This window comes from Sus scrofa, chromosome 10 (genome assembly GCF_054392235.1).
Source record: "Sus scrofa isolate SSC_HxYL_T2T_F1_AM1 chromosome 10, Sscrofa_HxYL_maternal_Yorkshire_Landrace_v2.0, whole genome shotgun sequence".
In the NCBI taxonomy this organism is placed as follows: Eukaryota; Metazoa; Chordata; class Mammalia; order Artiodactyla; family Suidae; genus Sus; species Sus scrofa.
In genome coordinates this window covers 12,697,053-12,713,639 of record NC_139392.1, presented here as the reverse complement: position 1 = coordinate 12,713,639, position 16,587 = coordinate 12,697,053, and the positions used below count along the sequence as shown (strand labels likewise).

At 48.6% G+C, this 16,587-nt stretch overlaps 2 protein-coding genes across 14 annotated transcripts in view; both read right to left on the bottom strand.

Moving 5' to 3' along the window:
* MTARC1 (mitochondrial amidoxime reducing component 1) overlaps positions 1-4,100 on the bottom strand; it is a 73,610-nt gene extending 69,510 nt beyond the window's left edge. For all 6 annotated transcript variants that reach the window (XM_021064341.2, XM_084979191.1, XM_021064343.2 and 3 more), the window contains exons 1-2: positions 3,684-4,100; positions 114-287 (exon numbers count right to left, since the gene is read on the bottom strand). In XM_021064341.2, coding sequence (XP_020920000.2) covers positions 114-287; positions 3,684-3,967 — 458 coding nt within the window. In that variant the 5' untranslated portion in view covers positions 3,968-4,100. The remainder of the gene's footprint in view (positions 1-113; positions 288-3,683) is intronic.
* A 2,492-nt stretch (positions 4,101-6,592) lies between these two features.
* Positions 6,593-16,587, bottom strand: part of MTARC2 (mitochondrial amidoxime reducing component 2) — a 32,280-nt gene continuing 22,285 nt past the window's right edge. For 5 of the 8 annotated variants that reach the window (XM_084978771.1, NM_001444556.1, XM_084978774.1 and 2 more), the window contains 4 exon segments: positions 13,019-13,080; positions 12,860-12,931; positions 10,906-11,053; positions 6,593-7,443 (listed from right to left, as the gene is read on the bottom strand). In XM_084978771.1, the coding sequence (XP_084834897.1) occupies positions 10,930-11,053; positions 12,860-12,931; positions 13,019-13,080 (258 nt within the window). In that variant the 3' untranslated portion in view covers positions 6,593-7,443; positions 10,906-10,929. 8 annotated transcript variants of the gene reach the window in all.

Genomic DNA, 16,587 nt, shown 5'->3' with positions numbered 1-16,587 from the left:
TGCAATCAATAGTTAACTGATAACGTTTCTTGGGGTCCCCTCCACCCTTCGCACGTTCTCAAAGCCGCATGAATAAATCCTTATGCAAGGGTTAAGCTCTATGCTTTGCTTACCTGCAGTTGTGCACTGCATTTGTGGTGGGTGCCTTGATGGGCAGCTGCAGGTCTTCTGTGTAGGCGGCGCTGAGCGTCAGGGTGTCGCCCTCACAGGTCGGGGAAATTAGGACCAGGCGGGGTTCCTGTCGAGCCGTAACCATGTTCCCCTCCTTGTTGATCACAAGCCAGAACCTGCCATTTTCAAAACACAGGTTATGCGTGGACCCCCATGACAGGCAGCCAGGCTCTGCGGGAGCTTCAGTGAGGCACCGTTATCTTTGATTGCCTCGCTGCAAGCACGGTGTGTGTGAGTTTGTGTGTGTGTCTGTCTGTCTATCCTAAACTTCAGTGTGTCAGCACAGCAAGACGGAGGCTGTCAATTCGTTTCAAAGTGTTTAGCAATCACTCAAGCATCGGATATAACATCTGCAGAATATTTTGACCTCTGCGATGGCACAGACATCAGAGAACTTCATTATACATTCATCTCAATTGCCAGAAAGTCTGGTCTCTTTCATAAACTTGCCCAAAGGAGACGATAGGAATCTCTCTCACAGGAAGAAGAGGAAGCATGATGCCTGCCACAAGGGGGCGCTCCTGCTGATGGAAGTACCGAGACGTTGCTCACAGGGCACCCACACTTTGTCCAATCCACTCCCACCTTTTCCAGAAAAATCCCCCCTGGTTCCTGCTTTCATATTAAAACCCTAACTCTTCAGCAAGGCAGGCAAGTTCCTTCCTAATCCGGCTGCCCTCCCAGCCATTCTCAAATCCCCATAAAAAAAATTAGAAAAAGAAAAAGGCTCTCACATGGCAGCCTCTTTCTCTTTCATTTTTTTATTGTGTTAAAATATATATAACAGGGAGTTTCCATTGTGGGTCAGCGGAAGCACATCTGACTAGTATCCATGAGGATGCGGGTTCAATCCCTGGTCTCGCTCAGCGGGTTAAGGATCCACGGCTGCCCTGAGCTGTGATGTGGGTCACAGATGCAGCTCAGATCTGGCGTTGCTGTGACTGTGGTGTAGGCCAGGGGCTACAGCTCTGATTCAACCCCTAGCCTGGGAACCTCCATGTGCCTCAGGTGCAGCCCTAAAAAGCATATAAAACATAAAATACCTGGCATAGTCTTAAGTATATACCCAAAAGAACTCAAACAGAGACTTGCACACTGGCGGTCATAGCAGCAGTATTCTCAGTGCCAAAATGTTGAAACAACCCAGATATCCAACAATAGAGAATGGATGTGAAAAATACATGATTTTAACCATTTTTAAGTGCATAATTCAGCAGCATTAAGTATTTTAGTAACGTTCTGCAACCATCATTACCACTTCCAAAACCTTTTCATCACCCCAAACAGAAACTTTGTGCCCATCAAGCAATAAACTCCATCCCATTCCCCTCTTTTCCCAGCCCCCCACAATTTCTAATATACCTTCTGTGTCTACGAATTTGTCTATCGTAGATATTTTATATAACCGGAATTACATAATGTTTGTCCTTTTGTGTCTGGCTTTTTTCACTTCACATAATATTCTCACGATCTGCCTATGTGGGAGTTCCCACTGTGGCTCGATGGAAACGAATCCAACTAGTAACCGTGAGGTTGCGGGTTCGATCCCTGGACCCACTCAGTAGGTTAAGGATCTGGTGTTGCCGTGAGCTGAGCTGTGGTTTAGGTCGCAGACAGGACTCAAATCTGGCATTGCTGTGGCTGTGGTGCAGGCCCGCAGTTATAGCTACGATTCAAACCCTAGCCTGGGAACCTCCATATGCTGCAGGTACACCCCTAAAAAGCAAAAAAAAAAAAAAAATTAACTTACTGTTGCAAGCATGTATCAGAATGTCAGTCCTTTTCCTGGGTGAATAATATTCCAGTGTGTGTATATACCACATGTTGTTTATCCATTCATCTGTGGATGGTCTTGGGGTTGATTCCACCTTTTGGCCATTGTGGATAATGCTGCCACGAACATGAGTGTACAGATCTGTGCAAGTCCCTGTTTTCAATTCCTTTTGATAAATACCTGAGTGCACCAACCTTACTCCCAGCATACCTACTCTCCAAGCCCAAGTGTTTTCACCCCCCTTATTCCCACTCTCTAGAATGTTCCTCTCCTTAGCCACTTGCCTGGAAAGTTCATAATCGTTGTTTTATGTCCAGTTCTAGTCAGGAAGTCGTTCCTGACCACTCCGGGTTCTGGTGCTCTTTCCTCTGTGCTCCCTGGCACTTGTCACATTGAGTCAGTTATCACATAGGACTGCAAGCCTTTGTGGGCGTCTCTCTGTCTCTCTCTCCCTCTCTGTTTCTCTCTCTCTGTCTCTCTCTCTGTTTCTCTCTCTCTGTCTCTCTGTCTCTCTCTCTGTCTCTGTCTCTGTCTCTGTCTCTCTCTCTCTCTCTCTCTCTCTCTCTCTCTCTCTCTCGTGTGTGTGTGTGTGTGTGTGTGTGTGTGTGTGTGTGTGTGTGTGTCTTTTTAGGGCTGCACCTACAGCATGTGGAAGTTCCCAGGCTAGGGGTCCAGTCAGAGCTGCAGTTGTTGGCCTATGCCACAGCCATAGGAACACGGGATCCAAGCCACATCTGCAACCTACACCACAGCTCATGGCGATACTGGATCCCTAACCCGCTGAGTGAGGTCAGGGATCGAACCTGCATCCTCATGGATGGTAATCAGGTTCTTGACTGCTGAGCCACTTGGTTAACTCCTATTGGCTTCTCCTGACCACACTTTCCAACAGTATGATGAGAAAAATAGTTCACCTTCCTGCAAGGTTATGCTTTGCCCTCTCTCTGGAAGGGGGAAGAGTTACAGCCCCCATGAGTCCAGCGTGTCACCTGCAGAAACTAAGAGCCGGTCTGGAGTTTGAAGCATAGCCTTACAATGAGGCCCAGGGCTAGCCTAGAGTCAGACTCAGAAGAGGACCAGGCTACTTGCTTCGGGCCTTAGCGATCTTTGCTGAACCTCAGGAATTCACACAGGTCCTGACCGCACCAGCCGGGCGTAGATAAAACCACTGTTTACAAAGCACCAGCGTGCTCCCGAAACAAGAGTCCTGATTCCACTCTTGGGTGCCTCCGAACCAGTTACTTTATCGGTAAAAGGGGGCATGGAAGAACTGGGTAAAATAAAATATGCAATAGCACGTTTCAAGCGGCACGAAGCTTGGGCTCCACCGCGGTGCTCGCTTTGAAGGCTTAGCTCCGCGGCTCCAAGTTTCCCCACATTAAGAGACAATCACGAAAAACAAAGTGGAGGCATCAATCCTGCGAAGCTTGCCGCTTCCGCTAGACAGTGGCGAAACTTGCTTGCGCCCTGGCAGCCCCCTGAGGACCGAGACCCCTGTCGCAGCTCCTCCTGAGCGCAGGCTCTGAAAGAGCCGGTGGGAGGCGGAAGGCCAGCCGCCCCCGGAAAGAGGCCTGGGCCCCTGCGTCTGCTGTCGGAGGCGAGCGCCCTCCCTCCGCCTTTCCTTCGCCCCTGCCCCCTCCCCGCCTCAGCTCCCACTTTCCCGGCTGGGGAAGGATCCGACCCAGAACCCAGCCGGCCCCCACCCGCCGCGTTCCGAGCCCACCCCCCGGGGCCCTACCTGTCCCGCAGGTGCCCGCGGCGCAGCCCCAGGGCGGTGCACTCGGCCTCGCTCACCGGCACCCCCTTGCACGACTTGACCGGGTAGATCCAGAGCTGCGACACGGTGCCCACCTGCTGCAGCCGCCGGCGCCGCCGCCGCCGCCTGGGCCGCGCGCGGCTCCAGGCGACGGCCCCCAGCGCCGCCGCGGCCAGTCCCAGCGCGGCGAGCCCGAGCCCGGGCCGAAGTAGCGCGGGGAGGCGGAGGCGGAGGCGGACCAGCGGGGACGAGCCGGCGGCGCCCATGACCCCGGCGAGCGCGGGCGCGGCGGGGACTCGCGCAGGGCCCACGGGGACGCGCCTGCCGCAGCGGGGCCGCGAGTCCAGAGGAAGGGCCGCTCCTGAAGCGGTTCCGGGCGGGTCAGAGTATGGCGTCCTCCTCGGGAGAGTGGCCCCGGGGCTGCCGAGGGGGAGAGGCGGGGGCTCAGCTTCCACGCGGTCTACGTCCCGGCTTCCTCCCCTTCCTCCGCCCTGACGCTGCAGAACTAGGTGCCCTCCCGGGGACCGCTACTAACGACCGTTTTATTTATTTACTTATTCGTAGGTTAAATAATAACCTAAAATAAACAAACAAAAAAAACTTTGCAGGACAAAATGTAATTTTGCTATATTAGAAATCTGGCAGCAGGCAGACCCACGTCTTGGGGACAGTGCGGAGAGGGGGGGGGGCACCAGCGGCTGTCAGTCACCCTCCCCCTCTGCCAGCTGGGGCGTGGGAGCTTCTGGCCAGTGGGACTCTGAGAGCAAAGGCCTGCGACCAGGACCTCAGGACCTGCAAGTTGAGGAGAGCGGGGAAGGAGCCGGCTGTCCCCGTGGTGCCAGGGCAGCAGCCTGCAGCTCAGGGCACCAGCGGGACTCCTCTAGGTCCTCTGGGCACAAAGCCTCCGAGTACCGGCTTCATTTTCCAGGAACTGCCCTGGGAAAGAAGCATTGGCACAAGGTCCTAAGGCTTCTTCCCGGCAGCAGGAAATGTCACCCATCCTACTTGTAAGGCACTGACTTCAGACACCTGTCACTTCAAAAATCAAGCCATCGGGAGTTCCTGTTGTGGTTCAGTGGTTAATGAATCCGACTAGGAACCATGAGGTTTTGGGTTCGATCCCTGGCCTCACTCAATGGGTTAACGATCTGCCGTTGCCATGAGCTGTGGTGTAGGTCGCACACTCGGCTAGGATCCCGAGTTGCTGCAGCTGTGGTGTAGGCCAGCAGCTACAGCTCGGATTTGACCCCTAGCCTGGGAGCCTCCATATGCTGCAGGTTCTGCCCTAAAAAGAAAACAACCAACCAAAAAATACAAATAGAACGTCAAACGCAGGGCAAGGAAAAGGCCATCAGCTGAACAAGAGGCAAAATGGATAGAAGTGAGTGGATTTTTATTGCGGTGGAATATACACAACACGACATTTGCCACTTGCCCATTTCCAAGTGTAGATGCAGAGCAGTGAGTACGTTCCCACGAGTGGATCACCCACGCAAGCGGGGGGTGTCTTACATTACAGGGGGACCGTCTCTGTCTCCCAAGGTTGGCAAATCCACCTTCCCCAGGCAGCCACCCTCAGGACCCACTGGGCTAAGATCTGTCCTTGGATGTTGTCCCTCAGCCTAAACATTGCTCCCTAAACAGAGTATGTCTGTCCTATCTTTTCTCTTCTCACTCCAGGGACGCCCCCCTCCCCCACTCCTGTGACATCCAGGAACTGGGTTCAGAGTCCACCACTGAGGCTTGTCAACGATCTCCTCCCAGAACAAGGGGAGAAGTAGCGGCTTGGATGAATCCGCCTTCCCCCTGGAGTCCCTGTTTGGCTCGAGTAATGAAATCAACTAGGATCCACGAGGAAGCAGGTTCGATCCCTGGCCTCGCTTAGTGGGTTGAGGATCCGGCGTTGCCGTGAGCTATGGTGTAGGTCACAGACTCAGCTCAGATCCTGTGTTGCTGTGGCTGTGGTGTAGGCCGGCAGCTGCAGCTCCGATTGGACCCCTAGCCTGGGGACCTCCACATGCCACAGGTGCAGCCCTAAGCCCCAGAAGAAACATTGGCTGGAGGTGACGTGTGGCGGGGGGGGGGGGGGGGGGGAGGGGACAACACAAACAGCCACACAGCTCAGAACTTGGAGGATGCGAGCTCCATATTCTGCACAGAAAGAACAGCTCGGGGGCATTCAGAGGTGTGTTTGTCTATTCATCTGCCTAAGTTCCCTTCAGAAATTTAAAAGAAAAAAAAATTGCTTCTCTCCTTTCATGGTAGCCTGTAAATGAGCATGATTTTTTTCAATTTCATCATTTCCAAAATCGACCCAGGGATATAGCTAAAGGAACGCTTTTGTCTCACAGGGTACTGGAGATGGAGGTTAATTTCAGTCCTGGACCCAGCAAAGGACGTACTTGTCCTCACTGGGCACCAGGCAGCCTCTGGACAGTCACTGGCCATCATGCTTCAGCTCACAAGGTCCCCACCCCTGCCAGCGACAGGAGGTCACGTTTGTGGAGTCCGACTGCCCCTCTGCGAGGCTATCAGAAAAGGTAAAGAGCCCCCCTGGGGCAAAATGGGATCACCAGTGTCTTGGGAGCACTGAGACACAGGTTGGATTCCCGGCCTGGCCCAGTGGGTTAAGGATCCGGTGCTGCTATGATTGTGGCTTAGGTCACAACTGCAGCTCGGATACCATCCCTGGCCTGGGAATTCCATATGCCACAGGGCAGCCAAAAAAGAAAAGAAAAGAAAGTGTATACAGCGGAAATCGACAGAACATTGTACATCAGCCATAATAAAAACAGAAAAAGAAAGAAAAGAAAATGTAAGGAACAGGGAATGACAGTAACTGAAGCTTGCAAATGACCCTGGAATCAGACTCAGAAACACCCAAGGAAAAGTACAATTGAGAATCACATTTATTATTATTAAAGAAACCACAAAATTATGAGTTCACTCATCCACATTATTGGTTCAGGAAGAGCTCTGGATTAAGCAAACCAAATTATTTGGTTATAAAAAAATTTGCACCTAAAAAAACAGGTTCAAACTTCCTTCCTTCCAGCCCTACTCTCAAAATACCCTTCTCTTTCAAATCCAGGTCTATTCTTTATCACACTTGGAATTCGCGCTTGGTGTATCTGTCTGTTATCATTCCTTTTACATGGCTCAACAGAAGCATAATCAAATACAGAACCAAAGTCTGCAGAGTCAATTTCCATTCTCAAAGACGACCTGATTCCATCATGGTGGGGTCAAAAACAGGCGAGCAAAAAGTCAACGGGACTCAACAGCGATGTGAAAATCGACAGGAATTTGTGTGTTTGTGTGGACACACACATCAGAAAACCCGCTGCGTCCCATTTCTCTGAAAACAGAATAATAGGTAATAAAACAGAAACATTCAGAAAAAAAAGAAAAAGATTGTAGCTTTTTAGCTGGTTCTTTCAACGTCCTTCACTTGTCAATATTGATGTCAGGGATTCGAGAAGAGGAGCTACCATAACATTCAAAATAATTTTATCAACAATTTTATTTATTGGAAAAGACTTCATTACCTAAAACCCATATACGTTCTTATTCTCAAATCACCTCTAAAACGTCCCATGCATTAACTCAGAGCATCCGTAACTCCACAAGAACATCCGTATCCAGGGTGAAGATGGCCAAAGCGGAGTCATAAATACTTGCCCAGGTGGTGGTGGTGCTGTGGTGGTTTAACTTCTGATCAGTGCCTTCTAGATGCTGAAACCTGGAACAACCATGAGAGTCTCTGATGATTTAGTGTTTTTTCTCTTACCTGTCATAAATAATTCGGCCACTTATGGAGGTTAAAACGAGAGAACTATAGGAGTTCCCATCGTGGCTCAGCAGAAACAAATCTGAGTAGCATCCATGAGGACACGGGTGTTGCGAGACATGTTTCTACAATATTTTCTTAGCCTCTTTGCTGAAAACTCCATCTTCCTGCTTGAAAAACAGTCACAGTGCTGGTGAATGACTTCAGCTTAAGCACAAAGACCTAAAGGCATAAGTTATTCGTAGGGTCAGCTGACTGAGGACAGAGTGCGTTGGTGTGGGCACGCAGGACCTGTGCAGATTGGCAGGCCGTTTGCACAGCATGATATGTCCTCAAGAATAAGAGAAAGAGGAAGCTCAGGCCCCAAGGGGTTTATGAGGGGTCGTTAGCAGAATATGCATTAGCCAGGAGAACCGAGGTGCAGACCGGGCAGGCCCTCTGCAGAAGCACAAGGGTGGTGCTCTAGATGCTGCGCAGAGACAGCTGACGCCAGGCTTCCTCAAATGCTAATGATCGTTAAATGCCTAAAGGTCAGAATAAAAGCGTAATCAGCAGCCAGCTCTGTGGCTTCTAAAATAACTTAGAAAAACCTCTGTCCTGCACCTACAGCCCCCTCCTCACTTGACGTCACCCTCAAACGCACAGTAAAAGCAGGGCAGTTTCTTGAGGCGCAGCTCTTGGTCCCCGAGACCTTGAGTCCCCTGGTTCCCACCTTTACTTGAGATAAATGTCTCTGTGTCTTGTTTTATGTTAACTTTTTTCCTTAAGCTTCACAGCAGCTGTTCTTCAGCCCCAACCTGCTGAGCTGGTCTTGGCACGTGGGTTCGATCCCTGGCCTCGCTCAGTGGGTTAAGGATCCAGCGTGGCCGTGAACTGTGGTGTAGGTAACAGATGTGGCTTGGATCTTGAGTTGCTGTGGCTGTGGTATAGGCCAGTGGCTACAGTTCCGATTCAACCCCTAGCCTGGGAACCTCCATGTGCCACAGGTGCAGCCCTAAAATAGACAAAAAAAAAAAAACCTGAGGGAAATATAAACTAGGCCCTGTACCAATGAACTTGGCAAAGGCCAGACCCAGGGATCCCTCTTACATAGAAGGTGGGAGGAACCCTTTGAAAGCAGTTGGTCAAGATGCTAAAAATTATGCCTACACCCCACAAGTCAATAATTCCACCTCTCGAAAACTAACTTACAGAAAAACCCTTCATTCTGAAGTGCTCTGCACACAATGGTATAGGCTGGACTATTATTTATGACAAAATTGGATATAGGCCAAGTGTTAAATACTACAAAAGGCCCTTTAGAAAGGGTCATGCATTTATAAATGTAATGTTACAAAGCCATCAAAAATGACCTGTGACTAGGCTGGAGGACTATGGACGTGCTTATGATTCGTAGATACATATTTGTAAACTCATCCATGTGTGTCTACCTATCATGGGATGTGTGCACAGAGAATGCTGCCTGCCGTTCCACTAAACAAAGAAGGCTGCTCCAGCCCCGTTCCACCGGGATCGGGCCGCCAGCCTCTGCAGCTGCCCAGGGAAGGTGCCGCCTGAGGGAAATTCAGGCTGGAGCCCAACAGGAAGCACCCGGAGCTCGAGATCCTGACCCTAGAGTGTGAAGACACACAACTAAGGAACAATCTCAATAAGCCCAGATTCTTGCATCATCTCATACAGAGAAAAGCACAAGAATCATTCATGTGAGGTGTCTATTCTTTGTAATCAGCAGTCATCTTTTACTGTCTGACTACATGTTTGTTTTTCCAGCAAAAAACCCCATCTATCTATCTATCTATCTATCTATCTCCTGGCCCCTCCCCTGCCACCTCCGAGCAGTTCCTGAGGTCCTCTGAGAGGTTACCTCCCAGGCTATAGTCCTCGGTAAGGTTCCCAAATAAAACTTAATTCACACCCAGGTCGTTCATTTTTCTTCAGTTGACAGATATATATCTGAGTATGTATAAATTACATATATCTGTGTGATATGTGATATATATAATTATATCCTACAGATCCTGGCATAATATATCATACAGATCAGGGCTGCAATAAGCAAATAAAGAAACCAATCCGTGACAATGAGTGACTTTCTTCTCCGTTTCTGGTATTTTCTTAATTTTGTTATGATGAACATGGATTACATTGATAATGGAATAAACTTTTGTACAATTAAATTTTCAGTGGATGAAACTACAAATCATGTAACCCCAATGCAAGATCTAACGGCTATCTTTTTCTTCTTTTTTGTCTTTTTAGAGCTGTTCCTGCGGCATATGGAGGTTCCCAGGCTAGGGGTCTAATTGGAGCCGTAGCCACTGGCCTACACCACAGCCACAGCCACGTGGGATCCGAGCCACGTCTGTGACCTACACCACAGCCCATGGTAACGCCATATCCTTAACCCACTGAGCGAGGTCAGGGATTGAACCCGAGTCCTCATGAATTCTAGTCCATTTTGTCACCGCTGGGCCACCACGGGGACTCCAAAATAACTTTTTATTGGTTGTTTTGGTGGTACTGTGATTCCTCCCACTTTGCAGGCAAGAGTGCCGAGGGTTAGAGGGATCAAATAACTCAACTGAGTTCGGGATGGGAGATGCTAGGATTACAAACCCAGGTCTATCCAAGGCTGGATCTAGACTGTCTAAACTGCTGTGCCACGTGGCCCAGAAGATGGTCAGGTGAGGAGGGGAGGAAGCCAGGCCAGAATGTGAGAGAAGAATGATCACGGGTTTGGGAGATGAGGTGACATTAAGGTTGGGGTTATGGATTTTATGAGAAGAGTTACTTAAAAACTTCAGTTTGAGGTTTTCTGGCTGACTCTCCTGTTCCTATAATTAGGGATGGAGGGTTAGGGATTATAGTCCAGGAGTCTGAGTTTTCTTTGGCCCAATGAACTCAAGGAACAATTTTCTTCCTTAAGACTCAGAATCCAGTCTCAGTGATGCACTGATTTTCTTGAAGCTTTACAGCACATTTTAAAGAATACACTGGATAAAGAGCATTTGATTTAACCTGTTCCCCCAAGTTGATTCTGAATAGTTTCTACATTTCCCCTTCACTTTTCTATCCGAGACAGAAAAAAATAAATACAGATCTCTTGTGAATGGCTCGCCCTCACTCTCTTTTTCCTTAATAATATTCCCTAACGAACTAGGACTCAAACCCGTCTTTCTGCTGGGGCTCCTGCGTCCACATTTTGTAAGTGGATGGGAAAGTGGGATGCAGGAGGCTGGAAGAACACTGATTCCTGATGGGCATAAAACTCAAAGGCCTTTTCCAGTCGGAAGGTCAGAACACAAACTGCTCATCGTCCCAAGAGTCAAAGCAGCAAAACATAAAAACATCTCAGCACAAAAAACGTGGCCGTGGCATCGGGCCACTGCCTCCAGAGCGGAGCTGGCCCCTTACCGTATCCCTGGGGTAGAGGCGTCACTAAACCATCCGGTACACGGGGTCACCAACTTTCAGGCTTCCAATTTTTTCCACTGAATAATAGATCCCAAAAAGTGGGGCCGACTTGTAAATTGGCCTCTCAGAGGGATCACACAGGCGGTAGCTGAAAGAAGCAAGAATTCACCCTCAGGCACGCGAAGGAATCTGAGTGCTTGCAATAGAATTCCAGGTTTTCACCCTCAGGTTATCTTTTTTTTTTTTTTTTTTTCTTTTTAGGGCTACACCCTTGGCATATGGAGGTTCCCAGGCTAGGGGTGGAATCAGAGCTGCAGCTGCTGCCCTACACCACAGCCACAGCAACTCGGGATCTGAGCCACATCTATGACCTACACCACAGGTGGTGGCAATGCCAGATTCTTGACCCAAGGAGCGAGGCAGGGATCCAAGCTGAAACTTTAAGGTTCCTGGTCAGGTTCATTACTGCTGAGCTGCAAGGGGAACTCCCCATTCTCAGGTTCTCTTTACACGAGCAGCAAGCCTTTTCTAAAATGTGGATCGAGGAGTCTGGACAATACATCACAGTGCAAATAACCCTGGTTTTTCTAGAAGTATCCTGAGAGTCTAAACAACTTTGCTGTGGCTTCAGTTTGAGGCCAAAAGGAAAAACTTGTGTTACTTAAAACAAATACTTTGTCTGTATGTGTACTTCCAGCTTCGCCACCCATGGAAATTGAAGCGCCTCCAATTTCAAAATGAACCCGCCCTGAACTCTGCCCTATCCACCCCTCTCAGTCTACAAACCCAAAGCCTGGGTTCTCGGGTAAACCAAACTAAGGCAGAGATGCAGTGGGCAGATGGCTGGACTATTACTGAAATTAAATTTCTTAAGGCTTGCCTAAAGAAAAATAATAATAACTTCACCGCATCAGAGAAATAAAAAAAATAGAACTGTACGTCTAAACACTTCAAGAAATAAACCTTAAACATATTAGAAGCAAACCCATTTGAAACTAAACCTTATTAGACCTTAAATGCATTAGAAACAAACAAACAAACAAAACAGAGGAAACAAAACACATCTCCAAAAAAACTTAACTTAGGTGTAAAACCACATTCTATATTAAGTGAAGTTAGCCAAAATTCTCTAAATAACCAAAGAAAACACCCAGGCATAGAAGAAGCCCTTGGATAAACAAACCCTGACAACTCATTCTGTTCCCTTTCATCAGGTATTTCATTATACAGCTCAATTATTCTTATATTCATTGGTATTGATGCTAATAAGTAAGTGTGAGTTGCAATCAAAATAAGAGAATTCAAGGTCTTAATTTGGAAATTAAATTGATAAACATGAAAAAGATATTGAAAATTGCTGTGAGGAGTTCCCTCGTGGTGCAGTGGGTTAAGGATCCAGCACTGTCTCTGCTGTCCAGCATTGCCCCTGGGAACTTCCACATGCCATGGGCATAGTTTAAAAAAAAATTAATGTGAGGAGTTCCCATTGTGGCTCAGTGGTTAACGAATCAGACTAGGAACCATGAGGTTGTAGATTCGATCCCTGGCCTTGGTCAGCGGGTTAAGGATCCGGCGTTGCTGTGAGCTACAGTGTAGGTTGCAGACACAGCTCGGATCTGGCATTGCTGTGGCTGTGGTGTAGGCCGGCAGCTACAACTCCGATTCGACCCCTAGCCTGGGAATCTCCATGTGCCGAGGGTGTGGCCCTAGAAAAGACAAAAAAAAATTAATGTGAGAGTGATGAAAGCTTCAAAACATAGGATTATACAATTAAAGAATTGTCAAAAGCACTAGAAGACCCATCTAAGGAAAAAAAAAAAGACAAAGCAGCAAATGCATTAACCAACAGACACAGACAACCAGAAGCCAGAGGTGCCCAGACAGAGCACCGACAGCCACAGAATGTCGAGGACGGGGACAATATAAAAAGCCACTGGACATGATGCTATTTTACCTCTTCAGGGTCTCCAGGGGCTCCTTCCTGTCAATCACTCCGGTGTCTGGGTCGACCGTGGTCAAAATGCACCTGTCACACGATACAAGGGTTCGACCACGCTTAGGAACCAACCGACCTGCCACGCCCCCCAGGGTCCAGGCTCTTGAGACTCCTTACCTGCCACAAGCCAAAACCTTTTTCATCTCTACGTCGCCAATGAGGAGGTCACCCCAGGTGTCCTGGGAGAAAAGGAAAAGGCGTCATTTGAATTAAGGCTTCATCCATCTTTGAAACAGTTTGTTCTTTGGCTGGACCCGTGAAGCCCGCAGGAGAACGCAGGGCCAGCAAACACCCAGAAGGAGTCAGAGGGAGGCAGCGTGTCGGTGAGCCCAGGATCCAGCTCTCGACTCAGTCTCAGACGCCTGCCCTTGTCAGCACAGCAAGAACGGGCTGTTCCGGCAGCAGTTTGCCCGAGAACCACACAGCAACTCCAGGTCAGTGAGAAACGGATGGCTGCCCACGTGCCTCTCGCTCCCACAGAAGCCAAGTTACATTCCGCCCGGTCTTTGAGGAGCAGGACGTGATCCAGAAAAGTCACAAGCTGTACCCCCTCAGCACTGCCACGTCCACAGCCCGTTTTCCGTCCTGGCCCCGCTTTGCTTTCCTGCCCTTGAACCCTGGGCCGTGCCAACATCTGCCTCTGGCTGCCATCCAGCCTCACAACTCCGAGGAAGGTATTGTGGTGTTCTCATTTTACACAAAGGCTCAAAGGCGGACAGCGATCACAACGTTTCCTCAGGGTCACAGCAGCAAGGTTTGAAAAGCTTTCTGATTCTGGGAGTTCCCGTCATGGCGCAGCGAAAAGGAATCCAACTGGGAACCATGAGGTGGCGGGTTCGATCCCTGGCCTCTCTCAGTGGGTTAAGGATCTGACCGTTGCTGTGGCTGTGGTGCAGGCTGGCGGCTACAGCTCCAATTGGACCCCTAGCCTGGGAACCTCCATATGCTACAGGTGCGGCCCTCAAAAGACAAAAGAGGAAAAAAAAAAAAAAAAAAAAAAGAAAAGCTTTCTGATTCTGAAGGTGATTTTTAACCACCTAGCTTTTAATTATATCTCCACACACACTCACACACACACACACACAGCCTATATAGACGACGTTATATATACATTCATATACACACATTCTTACATATAATAATTATTCACATATGCAGGGTATGTTACAGCCTCTCTTGCTTACAGGAAAGCCATTTAGAGTTTGAATTCCACAGGACAGTCCTTTGTCCAGGGCTGTGAGGGTAAGAGGGGGGGCACTGGGGGTGGGGTCTCCCTCCAGGCTCCATAAACCAACAGGATCTATAACTAGATGCAAAAAAACCGAAAGTCCCCTAAAAAACTGTTTCTTGATCTCAACCCCCATGAGGTTTTGGAGACCATGGGTCTAAAGAACTTGGTGACCCATCAGCCTCCAAATGAGGAAATGAGGCTTTTAGTCCTGTCCCCGGCGGCTCACTCCCCCTGGGGGTGGAGGCCAGGAAGGGGGGTTACCTCCCACCTAACATACACACACGTGACCGGGCCCCAGTCACACTAGGGGTCATTTTCAGGGACCCGCTACCCGCCCGGGGTCTACAGGGGTGATTCTGCAAACCCACAGAAGGCAGCCCCGTACCTCACTGGGTCTTGCCGCTCAGAAATCTCCCGCGGGGTATGCCAGGTAAAGGGTCTCTCTGGATGCCCTGCGTGCGTGGAAATAAAGCCCGAGATCCACAGTTGCCCCTTCCCGTGGCGCAGCGGGTGAAGAACCCCCACTGCAGGGGCTCAAGTTGTCTCCGAGGCACAGGTTCCATCCCCCCGCCGGACAAGTGGGTTAAAGGATCCCGAGTTGGTCACAGGCTGTGGCTCAGATTCAACCCCTGGCCAGGGAACTTCCATATACGCGGGGGTGCGGCCATAAAAACAAAAAACAACCAAAAAAAACTTAGAGTTCCAAACAACCCGTTGAAGGGAGAAGTAGGTAACCCTTGTAAAAGGCAAGGCCGCACATGTAAAATGGCATCGCTGTATCTTCACCAGGACTTTGTACAAGCAATGCTCAAACGTAAAGCTGCCAGCCAGCCCTAGCGCCTGGCTCACCTCCTGGAGGAATGTCACCTCCCACCAGGAACGCGGGGGAAGCGATGGGTCCGTTTCCCCGGCCTGGAAGCGGCTAAAAGGGCCGGACGCACTTCGCCACACGAGGGCGCTGCGGCCACAGGAATGTGAGCCCATCAGGCCTCCAGGGCTGAAGCCCGGCTGGTCTCCCCCGGCTCTCCAAAGACCTGCCCGTAGGTGTCTTGCTACAAATGAGGATGAATTTCATATTTCAAAGCCGCATGATATTAAAGCAGGAAGTCTGAAAAGTTCGGTTGGGTTTCCTAGTTTTACAAGAGCAGATTTCCTCTGCTCTTGCACCAGTACCCAGTTTAGAATAACAAACTGCCCATTGTTGTAAGAATTGTTTGAAGCCCCTCAAATTCCAATTCTAATTACCTCCGAAAAGATTCATCGGAATGAATTATATACACTCATGTGTGATGAGGTATATAATAACATCACACATCCTAATCTGATCATCGCCAGCATTTTGCAGTTTAAAAAAGTACATTAAATTTCTTTATTTGTACATTAAATTTAAATGCAATTAATTCTGTTACTCAAGGAAGATAATAATACGTTTACGTTATTGAAAAAAATTTTAAATTAAATCCATAATCTATGAAATTAAATTTTCCATTACATTCTCCTAGACCCTCAAGGGGGCTTCTCTAAATACAGAAACAGCCCCAAGAACTCACTGCTCCCCCTGCTGGTGAGCAGCCTCTCTGCAGTTTGGCAAAATCCAAAACTCCAGGGACATTCATTTAGTATGAAGGGATACAACCGTGGAATTTTTGAGATGGAAGAAGGAAGGAAAAGAAGAAATAAGGCAGAGTGAAAGGAAAAATACTACATTTAGTGGGCTCAGCTCCATGGAATAATCCTGAGGACTTAACTGTTCATTTGCAGGCACCTTGTATATAATATATTAAAACTACACGGTTTCCTATCGCAAGAAGCACCCAGAGAAAGACACAGCATCAGGATGTGGGGTGATTGCTGTGGAACACACAGAATGGCACAGGAAAGGGTTTCTGTTTGCTGGTGATTTTCACTGGCGCGCACACAGGCACGTGCCAGCGGAAGGCTAAATGCAGGACAGGACATTAATCTCGCTCTCTCTCCCTCCCTCCTCTCTCCCTCTCTCCCTCCACACGGCTACACACACACACACACACACACACATAAACAATTCTGTGCATATGCTAGAGAGAGAATAGAGGGAATATACATCCATCTTTATATATGCTATGGTTCTCACTCACTATATAAAACTTTATAATATATACATATGGCTATGCACACACATACACGGCTATATAAATATATATTTATATATATATATATACAGCATGGTCACTGCTACAGCTCTGCTTTGCACCCTGGCCCTGGAAAGTCTGCATGCCGTGGGCAGAGCCAACCAATTGTATACATATGTGTGTGTGTGTGTGTGTGTGTATGTATGTGTGCATATATATATATATATATATATAGAGAGAGAGAGAGAGAGAACTTCAGGTAAGAATGGAAGCCAAGTTGAGCTCTTGAACGAACTAACTAACCACAGGACAAGTCATCTAAGAGTAAGGATGAGAGAGAAAAG